An 11,967-nucleotide genomic window follows, 5' to 3' on the forward strand; every position below is an offset into this window, starting at 1 on the left:
AAAACTCGTTTTAAATCACAACGAAGCCTGCTTTTATTTCCTTGGCTTAGAACTAGAGCGTCAAGCTGATGGTGCTATCCTTGTACACCAAAGAGCCTACGTCAAACGAATACTCGAAAAATTCGGAATGACGAACTGCAAGCCAGCCGCAACACCAGCTGTAAAGGAGTCGCGAGAAAATATTTCCCAAGAAAGCAATTCTATTAATACAGAATTCCCTTTCAGACAAGCTGTGGGAGCACTCAGTTACTTGATGGTGGCGACTCGTCCTGATATAGCTTTTTCTATAAGCGTAGTATCAAGGAAGATAGAAAACCCATCTACAGAAGATGTGATAAAAGTAAAAAGAATAATGAGGTACCTAAAAGGAACAGAATCTCGAGGCCTCATTTACAAACGAAGTGTGTCGACAGGCCTTGAATCCTATAGTGATGCAGACCACGGAGGTGACTTAGACACTGGTCACTCGACAAGTGGAATACTCTGTTTACTGCACTGGTCATTAGTCAGCTGGGAAAGCAAGAAACAGAAGTCTGTAGCACTTTCAAGCACAGAAGCCGAGTTGGTCGCCGATAGCGAAGCCTGCAGAGAAATGGTGTGGCTTAAACGTCTTGTTGGACAGCTGACCTCGCCGCATCACACTCCAACTTTATATGTTGACAATGAAGGAGCAGTGAAGCTAGCGCACAACCCTCCTTACGAGTACCACCGCCGAACAAAACATATTCGCTTACGATACTACTACGTAAGAGAGTGCGTTAATGATGGTGTTTTGAAAGTCGAGCAAGTTCCCGCTGAAGAGCAGCTTGCTGATATGCTCACCAAGCCGCTATTTAAGCCAAGATTGGCATTCTTATCCCAAAAGATTGGTTTATCACCATGAAAAGAGAAGTGGATGTTAAGAAGGTTGCACACCTATAGGTCTTGTCTATGGATTTAAGTATCCAGGCAACCGTCTCTTGAATTCTTATAACAACTCTGTTCCTTTGCTTTTGTCAAATCGTACTTTCAATAAATACTTTTAATTTTACTTATTTGTTAATTCACATTAACAGGTCTTATAATACATACCCGTTTTCATATAATTATTCCTTAATCATAATCCACGTTATTGACGCGCAGGGACTTGGAAATTTTTTGATGGTGCGAAATGATGTATTTGAGGAAGGGCTCCGTTAGATACGACGACGAGCGAAGCGAGGAGGAGTGTTAGGTAGAACTGTGACCTTACAGCGCGAGAGCCGAGCGAGCGAAGCGAGCGTGCCTCGGCAACGGCCGGCAAAGCGCCAGGACCGAACATATTTTTCAACTAATACGAATTTATTATAAATAATTAACGGTATTAGTAAATCTTATTTTGAATAGGTAGTTATATGTATGTTATATATATTAATAAGACAATTATGATATTCGTCTGTTATGAAGGAACATTTTCTGAAAAACAACATTATGAATTGAGATGTGTTCTTAGTAATGATATTATGAGTAAAAAAAAAATTACAACAAAAAATAGAACCGAGTACCTACAAAAAACGTAAATAATTTTCTACCTATATAAAGTCGGTGCCTCGGCACGAGCCAGCAGGAGTGGACCTATAGTCGTTTACCTCACGTACATACGAATACTTATTTATATACTAGCTTTTGGCCGCGGCTTCGCTCGCGTTAAATTTTGGGGACCTAACACAGATTAACTTTTCGTATTTTAATTGATTTTTCGGAGGATTATATTAGCACATTTTCGAATTTAAAAATCAACTTTGAAGCACTGTTTCACATCCCGTTCCCGTTCCCGTAGGAATTTTGGATACTCCTCTCTCAATACTCCTCTACACTCCCCATGCAATCTACATGCAGGATTTTCGGAAAATTATCTCTTAATGCTTCCCTACACTCTTAGAGAAACCTATATGCCAAATGTCAGCTTTCTGCGACCAGTAAAATGAAAAATTCCGTTTTTTCCCGGTTCCGTCAGAATTTCGGGAAAATCGTTTGTAGTGCTCCCTTACACTCCCCAAAGAACCTAAATACTAAATTCAGGATTTTCGGAAAATTATCTCTTAATGCTTCCCTACACTCTTAGAGAAACCTATATGCCAAATGTCAGTTTTCAACGACCAGTAAAACGAAAAATCCATCCCGTTGAACTGAATATGTAAATCCCGTTTTTTCCTTATCCCGTGGGAATTTCCAAAAAACCCTGAAATTAATGTTAAAAATATGAACACTGTCTGTTAGGAGTTCCGATGTTAGTAATAAAAAATTATGAGCAAAAAAAGGATGAAGAAAAAAATCATGAAGAGGGGTTATTATGAACACATGGGTAGTAAATAAAAAAATAAGAATAAGAATTTTATGAGAGTTAATATGGACCCAGATAACTCATTTCCACACCACCTTGCGGTAGAGTTAGCGGCGCGTTTTTTTTATCGTGGTATCCCCGGTAGGCCTAATCCACGTGCAATGCACTATTTCAAAATTTAGCGCATAAACCTCATCTTTGCTGCTCCGAGAAAAAACTGAAAAGAGTAAAAAATAATAATTAATATCCTGTTTCTTTGTCAAATATTTTAGTACCATCCAAGTACTTATTTACGACGCTTTTACAAAACTTTATTTATAACTCTAATATAAAGTTAAATATTGCTAATACCTATGTATTACCAATGTTCTTCATACAAAGTAAATAAAGACGAAAACTATTAAAATTTAATATTATTCTAATGGGAATTCGGTAAAATTATTGAATGTCGCTGCCAGACTTAATTATATGAGTGAAATCGCTGATAAATTCCAGTCCCAATTGAACTCACCTCTCTCAGGGCAGCACAGATGAAGAAGTTGGCCTCTGATCTTACTGCGCCCGGTTGCACTTAAGACTGTAGCAAAACTTCTCCGCCCGAGTCCACCTTCAACACCGTAATGTCTTCCTAGAAGTAAAAGTTTATTTGTTATAGTCTTATACAATATGCACGTTTCTTAGGGTTTTCAGCGATTGATTAAGTAAAAAAAACAGCCAAGAGCGTGTCGTACACGTCCAGGACAGGTTCCGTAGCCATTACGAAAAAATGAAATAATATTTTTCTAAGGATATCGTACTGTTTACTGAATCTTCCAAGTTTAGGTATATTTTATACCTTAGGCTGCTATTTACTCTTAAACTACTAATAATTCTCAAGCAATCTTAGACGCTATAATTTTCCTTGTAAATTTGATATATATATTTACTACCATACTGATTTTTTCCACCCAACAGTTTAGATTTTAGAGGGGGGGGGGCGACGCTCGATTTCAATGAAAATTTGCACATTAAAGTTGAATATTTCGCAAACAGATCACTGAATAGAAAAATTAGCAACCCCCCAATGGTTTTAAAAGACCTATCCAACGATACCCCACAATATAGGGTTAGTGGAGAAAAAATAAATTACCCCCACTTTACGTCTATGAGAGGTACCCAAAAAAAATACAAATTACAGCTTTCTAGTACTAACGGTCTCTGAGCTTACCCGCGGACAGACAGACGGACAGACATGGCGAAACTATAAGGGTTCCTAGTTGATTACGGAACCCTAAAAATAAGTATTCTTCATATTTATGCTTGAATTACATATTTAAACAAGGGAACATTCGAACATCCACTAGATGAGATGCAGTTATATTATAACTAACATAATAGTAAATATCTAATTATATAACCTGAATTGGTGAAGGTTAGGATTAGAGAGATTAAAAATTCTGTTCAGATGTCAAACCTCCTTCATTTATTTAAATAATAATAATATCATTAATTACCCAGTGCTATTAATCATATACCTATTGCCAGCAACTTAATTAAAACATCCATACTAATATTATGCGATAGTGTGTGTGTTTGTATGTTTGTCCATCTTTCACGTAGAAACGGAGCTACGGATCGACGTGATTTTTGGCATAGAGATAGTTTATGGGCCAGAGAGTGTCATAAGTTACTTTTCATCCCAGAAAAATGCACAGTACCCGAGGGAACAGCGCGCGATAACCGAATTACAGGCGGGCGAAGCCGCGGCCATAAGCTACTGAAATTATAAATTTAAAAAAAAAAATAGAAATCAGAATAAAAAAAAAGATATTTACCTGATCTATAAAGCAACAGTTAGTATCGCCTACTGACTACTACTGTAACACGTAGTCAGGTTCGTCATCGGCGAGTGCTCCGCGCAGCGAGGCCGGCAGCTCCGGTAGGCGGAACAGTGGGTCCGACAGCGGCGGCAGCTGCAGCGCTTTGCCTGACTTTGTGTACAGGCTCTGCGCCGAACACATTTGGGTAACATGCTGAAGCTCATCCTCCCTCAGCAGTGGTGATGATGGGAACTTCATGTTCTCCCAAAGCTTATAAGCAATAGCTTCTCGGTGCTTGTTGCCGCTCTGCATTGTCCACAATTTTTCTTTCCTCCTCGAACTGACACGGTTCGAGGAGTTCTTTAAACGCAAAACTTGCTTGTGTTGCAGAGGGCGCAGAGAGTGTACCTCGCCGCGGTCGGGTAGCAGGATGAGTTTATTGTCACTGTTGGCTGACGCTAACTTTGTCGTCATCAACGCCATGTGGAGTTGTTCCGATGGATACTTCACATCATAGAAGATGCACCTCGAGTCTGCCTTGGCTTTTTCGGGATTTACCACCAGTGGGCCGTACTGCAGGCGGAATAATTCTGGTTGCGTGGTGTGTTTTAAAAAGACGGAAATAAGTACGTCTGTCGGCGCAACCCCGCATTTCCGCACTAGATATGGCGGTTCTTCAAAAACTAAAACAAAAATAACGTTTATTTTAAAACAGTGGCGGCTTTCTCAAATATGATAAAATATTTTTCAAGAAGACAACAGTAGAGGCTGGGTCTTAAGTAGGTATTTATATAATACGTTCTACGTTTGTGGTGCACCCTTGTGAGCCACAATTTTTTTCTGGATAAAATGTATTTATTTATTAATTCTGGTTTCTAATATCATAGGTACTTGCAAAAAATCATGGCAATCGGTTCAGTAGTTTAGGCGCGCTTATAAGATTAGTAAGCATAGTAAGGATTGAAGATGATCTCAAAAGTTAAGACTATATATATATGGTATTATTTTTACAAAGTAAAGTAGGTATAGATCATGCGGAAATTCGGTAAAATGCGGGATTATTGACTTAACTGCAGACCTAATTGTTCACAAGACCAAAGTCGCGGATAAAGGGTATCTTAACGGAACTGACCTCTCTCAGGGTAGGGGAACTTATTCTCGGGTCGCAGCTGGAACACGACCTTGCGCACGAACGCGGCGGTGTCAGCGCCGGCGACGCCGCGCACCCACACGCGCCACTCCTGCGCAGCCGCGTGACCCGGCGCCGCCCGCCGCGGCTCGCACGCGTACCCCACCTCGAGCCAAACGCGCGCGCTCAACTGACAAGCACACAAAAATGACTTGAATATTTAACAGGAAATACTACCTTAAGAAAAAAAGAAAATAAACCAATAATACTCCAGGAAAGTAGGGTACGCTCCTCTTGTTTAATCTTTCTAAAAATTGTGGTATCAAAGAGCACTATTATACCATCATGGTTTGAGAATAATTACTGCAGCGGATAAATGAATTATGCGACATACATGATGTGTCCACATCTTCAAGTTTTTATTCAGCAGTTGTTACAATTTTTGACAACCGACACCTTGAATAGCCCAAACGTTATTTTTGTCAAAAAAAGAATATAAAAAAATCTCTACCACATTTTTATATCAAAAAGTGACGAATGAAAACAATTTCATAGTACGGTCAAGGGCTTAAAAATATATATACGTTAACAAGACATCAAAAACATCTGTACCTACACATTTATGCAACGAAACATAAGGTCGATATTTGAAAACTATGGCTGGACCTACCTAAACTTAAACCTATGGGTGTATATACCTAAATATCTTTTCTAAACAAAAGCCAAGTTAAACTTAAACACTAGGTTTTTATTTAAATGCTAAGTACGTTATATTGATAACACTAGATGACATGAATTGCAGATTTCTTGCGTTCCAGGTAAGTACCTACTCGAAAATTAAATGGCAATTAACCTATGAGTACCTAATTGGTATTTAATGAATGCAATTTGTTTGCGCCAACATTGGCCGGTAATGCTCTAAGTACATCTAATTAGTATAACTGACAAACTAGATTAACTATTTGATAGGTATTTGGGGAAAGCCCGCGACGATTAAAAAAGGAACTTTTAAATCGGGAAAGAGTTAAATCATTTTTATGAACATCCCACGATTAAAAGTAGGGATGAAGGCATCGAAAGATTAAAAACACAAATCATATTTGTTTAACTAAAACGGTGATTTCACTCAAAATTTATCATAAAACAACTAATAAAGTACCTAAGTGTAAATTCCTTAGTCTTTGTGAACTTTTTTTGTCCACACAGATAGAAACATTGCGATATTGGATAGGTATATGTACTTACATACGTAGATAAGAACACATAGTTATTTAAACACCTTTTAAAATAACAAAACAAACGTAAGAAAATCTGTCGAGGATGCCATTTATTTATCATGCTACGTCTATTTAGACACAGGTAACCTATTTGACAAGATAAGAATAGTATGACGCTGACAAGAAGTAAAAAAAACGGTGTACTTAATTTGTTCAACATTAAATAATTCACCCATTTTTTATGGTCCCATAAAATGGCAACGTGTAATCCGTAGAATCCTTACAATATCGTTGACTATCATATGTAGGTGGAAGTTTCTGAAAAAATTATAATGTTGTTTCCGAGAAAATTTTACTACTTAGGTACTTATTTACATTGTTCTTACAATACACCTTCTTTACATAATTATATACATTTCGAAGATTACTTTAGGCTTCTTGCTTCCGAATTGCGGAAATGAAAGATGTTTTATGTGAAGAGATTTATGTGAAGGATTATTATTGCGACTTGAAACTAAGTAGGTATAGGCTTAAATAAAATGGGAGCAAAACTAACCTTTGATCCCATTGAGTTCGTCGAACACGTTGGAATGACGGATGCCATTGCTCAAAGAAAATTATACTTCACAAAAATAATTGCACTTAAACTCAGAACATGTACCGCACCGCACTGTCCCAGGGCGAAAGCACTACTGACTGAAGTGTATGTACAGGTACCTCAGAACATCAGCCCCGCCCCCGATGCAGCTCTATCGCTGCCACCCCACCCCACTGCCGCGCCCGGCAAACTCGCGTGTGAGCTGAGTGAGACAAGAAAATAATAAAGTTACCTAATGTAATTGTTAATTTATTGAACAAAATATCTGTTCAATGCAAGTCCCTTTTATTTAGGAATGGAAACAAATTCACCTGATTTTATTACAAAAGACGCAATAGACGCTAACAATTGTTATAAGAGATACCTTCAACAGAAATACGTACCTACCTAGTAATTAGCTCGCTTTAATGACGTTTCAGCGACATTAACTGAAATTAGGCAAATACTCAGAAACTCAGTTTTACCTACTCAATACCGGGAATGTCAGTTTAAGACAAAACGCATAAAATAAGAGTTCATGATGTTAATTAACTGTAACAAGTCGTGACTGAAACCTGCAGGGCTACTATGAAACTCGAAACTCGAAGTTCGTGTCGTGTTGTCCCTCTTGCTCTCGTATCAAATAGTTCAAGTGTCAGAGGGACCGCACGACACGAACTTCGAGTTTCGAGTTTCGTAGTAGCCCTGCTGAGGCGGTATTGGAGAGATATTTCTTATTGTTTTAATAATAGATGTTAATTAATAGGTAACTAATATTGAAAACTTCAGACATCCTAAGCGCATTTATTTATTTATTTGGCTTATTATTATTAATTTAAGTTAGTTCATTGCATTTATTTTTAAATATCTTATTTTTTTAATTATTTAAAAAAATATTCGTATATTTTGCCAAGACAGTAAATCTACTTATTTCCACTAACTCTACACTCGTATTTTGTACTGTTTGTTAGTTACGTTTCGTTATAAGAAAATGAAACTACATTATTTTAAAAACGGCCAGTATTAAATTTATATCTAAATATTATACAACCTCGCTGAAACCTTTTTGTTTGTTTGCTTTGTTATCCGTTCAGTTATCTACATACACTCTATCTAGCTCTAGCATCACTTACACCCACTCTAAATAACGATACCAATCCGTCATTAGTAGGCAGTAAACAGTATATTTTAAAGTTGCAAAAAAAAATTATAAGAATTGCAGCTGTACGAGTATACAATCTTTTGTTTGTTTTTTTATTGTTTATTATTTTATAGTCTACCACGTGTTTACTTACCCCAACTATCGGTAAAATGACGGGTTCTAAGAAATTTGTTTTGTTTTTTTCTTTGGACTTTGGACATGTCTTTACTTCGCCTGATAAATGCTGTTAAGTTATTATACTCCATCATTATTCTTACTTGCCACAAACTTGTTAAACGTGAAAATGGCGAATAAGAAAAAACCGTCATGAGAGTAAAACCTACTTGCGAGATCCTATAATTGGCGTTATATTATTGTTACTATATAAGTATAAAAATCGGTTCAATTTTTTGTTATAAAAAATATTTTTCTCGCTTTTTGGTGTAAAAGATCTAAGATACATTAGTTTCATGTCAACTGCTCGTCATCTTTTACGAAAAAATGCTTTTTTCCGATGCAGAGACGTTCATTATTGAGGAGTCCTGGTGCTTCGTCACCCGTTCCATTTCAACATTATGTATTACGATGAGCTTAAATTGTTTAGAAACTGTGTTAAAGTAGAGAATTGAAATTAAACCCGTGTGGTACTTGTTACTGAGTAGTCGCTCCGTTGGTCAAATGTGGTCTTCATTATCAGTTCCATGTCACCAAAATGATGATTTTCAAGAGCAAATGCACGAGTTACTACTAAATAATAATATATCGAAATTACCATAGGTGTCCCTACAATATTTGAAGATTTCCCCCGATTTCCTTTGGATCCAATCATCAAATCCTGATTTGGTGCTTATGCAACCTAATTGAAAGCATTCCTAGACGAACGATTTTTTTTTATTGAATTCAGTTCATAAATGACGGAGTTCTGAGGTAACAAACATAAAAAAATACAACCGAATTGATAACGTCCTCCTTTTTTTGAAGTCGGTTAAAAATAAGTTTATTTGTAATTTATAGTTGTTGGATCTCCGAAAATAATAAATAAGCAAATAAAAATAAAAGTGTATTTCTTCTCTCCATTAAACGAACAGCTAAATTTTAATATCAACAGGTAACGGCATAAAATGACCAATTAGTAGTGGACAGACGGTCCACTATCCTAATAAAGCTCTATTTAAATTAAAATCACGCCTTTATGATCTTTTTATATGTATTTCAAATCAACTCTCTTCGTTGGCAGCTCGTATACAAGTCTTCTGTAACCCCCTTGCGTCCATTCGTTATTATAATATTTAAAAATGGAAATAGGCTGCCAGTACTAACTGAACGAATACAAGGAGTTAGTACAATATCAGTCCTTTAAGTGTCGCTATTCGTAGGTCGCTATATAGAGATTACACTGTACCTACCTATGAAAGAGCGGCGAGACTGTCTGACAAACAATGTAAAGCCGTAAATACCTACTCTAGCTACAGACTTTGTTACCCAAATACTGCATTTGTAAAAATGCCAGATAAGGAAGTACACAATGCAATCGCTACAATGATTTATTAGTTGCTCGATCCCGTATAGCTGTGAGAACAATACAGAGCCAAGTCATAAATCATTTACTATATATCTACCTAAGCTCTCTGTTTATCATATTTTTTATTATAATAGTAAAAAAAATGCACGGGATCATCCTTTTCTCTTGTATATAAGGTAAGAACCTACATTGTTGTATAATTTTCGACTACCTGAACTGGAACAGTAAGCATTCAACAGCCTATGTTCAACGATAAGCTGCATGGTCTTTGTGCGTATTGTTTTGTTGACCAGGTAGGTATTAGCCTGTTATACCAGTGTCGATAACCGTCCGTTTCAGCTCCGGGGCCATAAAAGCTCGTTTTCGAAGCTCTCGCCCGCTTTTGGGAGGTTTTTTGGATCTCGCGCCCGCAAGCCGCTGCAAAGTGCGAGCGAGAGATCCGATAAACTCGGAAGAGCGAGCGAGAGGTTAGAAAACGGAGTTTTATGGCCCCAGAGCTCGGATGATAGCGAGTCTAGTGTAGAAGAAAACACCATTCAGATAGGCAATTGTTTTGTTGTAGGTTAAAAAAAATATAACAAAAAATTTAACCGACTACAAAAACCATGAAAATAATTTTCTACTACTCGTAGTCTGAAGTCGGTCGGTGCCTCAGCACGAGCCAGCAGGAGTGGACCTTTAGTCATCTACCTCAACTACGGACTTTATACGAGTAATGGGCTTCAATCACTCCTACTGGCTCGTGCTGAGGCACCGACCGACTTCAGACTGGTAGAAAATTATTTTCATGGTTTTTTGTAGTCGGTTAAATTTTTTGTTTATACAAATTTTTTTCACGCTTTTTAGTGTAAATAATCTAAGATACAATAGTTTAATATCAACTGCTCGTCACCTTTTACGAAAGATTGCTTTTTCCGATGCAGAGCCGTTCATTATTGAGGAGTCCTGGTGCTTCACCACCCGTTTTACCATATGCATTACGAGGAGCATAAATTGCTTAGCAACTGTCAAAGTAATTAAAATTTAACCCTGAAATACTTGTTATTGAGTAGTAACTCCGATGGTCAACTATGGTCTTCATTATCAGTTCCACTTCACCAAATGATGATTTTCAAGAGTAAATGCACGAGTTACTACTAAATATATTCAATTTACTATAGGTGTCCCTACAACATTTGAAGAGTTCCCTCGATTTCCTTAAGATCCAATCATCAGATCCTGATTTGGTGCCATAGGACCTAATTGAAGACATTCTTAGATGAACGTAAAAAAAAATCTAATCGGTTCATAAATGACGGAGTTCTGAGGTAATAAAAAAAAATACGACCGAATTGATAATCTCCTCCATTTTGAAGTCGGTTAATAGAAGTACCTACTAGCAAGCAACAATTCTGAAATAAGAATGTAGTAGTAGTATATAGAATATACAGTTACCCCAAATAAAATTAGAGATCGTTGTTAGCAAGTTTTGGGAAAATGAATCGTTGATGATACTGCAATGCCGTGAAAAAAAGTTTTGCGAATTTGAGATTTCGCAGCTGGTATAAATAAACACAAAAATACTTCATTTTAACACTCTCCAAAAAAATGCCTCTAGCCAGATAGCCATTTTTGGTTACGCGGCATAGCAGTATCATCGACGAAATGCACTCCAATATTATACACGTTGTACTTTTTGAATCCATTAATTTTAAGGGAACATTCAACATCTCTCTTTCTGATTGAAATATAATAACTACTACTGAAATCTCTCCTAATGTTATAAATGCGAAATGTTTGTAAAACGGTTTCATTTAGCTTGCAAAGCTTTTGTCTTTGAACTTTAGTACTTGATTATTAATTTCAGCCTGACCATTAGTACCTCCAGACCTTCCTAAGAAAAAGTATTTATAGACGGACGGACGGACAGACGGAATGATAATATCATAAATATCATGGGACACTTGACACCAATTGACCTAGTTCCTAACTAAGCAAAGCTTGTACTCTGGATACTAGGCAACGTATAAACATAATTATATAGATAATAAATAGATACTTGAATAGGTACGTTTTGTCTGGCCCTACGCTACGAAGTGAGAGTGAGAGGGACGTTACGATACGAACTTTGTAGTAGAGAACCCCTGTAGAGAACCATTAACCCCTGGTATACTTAGAACGCGGATCTGCGCCAAATTTAAGGCTTTTTTGTTGTTTATTTATTTGAATCAGCAGCATTTGCGCTTATTAAAGCAGATGAGACTTGAATGTAGTTTATTTTTATTCTAGCATACGAGGAGT

At 37.0% G+C, this 11,967-nt stretch overlaps 1 protein-coding gene across 1 annotated transcript; it reads left to right on the top strand.

Annotated features, from left to right (window-relative positions):
• Nucleotides 1-127: 127 nt before the first annotated feature.
• On the top strand, nt 128-883 carry LOC141439997 (uncharacterized). Its single transcript, XM_074104455.1, has one exon. The coding sequence runs from the start codon at nt 128-130 to the stop codon at nt 881-883; it is 756 nt and encodes a 251-aa protein (XP_073960556.1).
• The last annotated feature ends 11,084 nt before the right edge of the window (nt 884-11,967 follow it).

This window comes from Choristoneura fumiferana, chromosome 21 (genome assembly GCF_025370935.1).
Source record: "Choristoneura fumiferana chromosome 21, NRCan_CFum_1, whole genome shotgun sequence".
Lineage (NCBI taxonomy): Eukaryota > Metazoa > Arthropoda > Insecta > Lepidoptera > Tortricidae > Choristoneura > Choristoneura fumiferana.

What these genes read in the sequence shown, in the direction of transcription:
- LOC141439997 (XM_074104455.1), top strand. Translation starts at nt 128, where the DNA reads ATGACGAACTGCAAGCCAGCCGCAACACCAGCTGTAAAGGAGTCGCGA.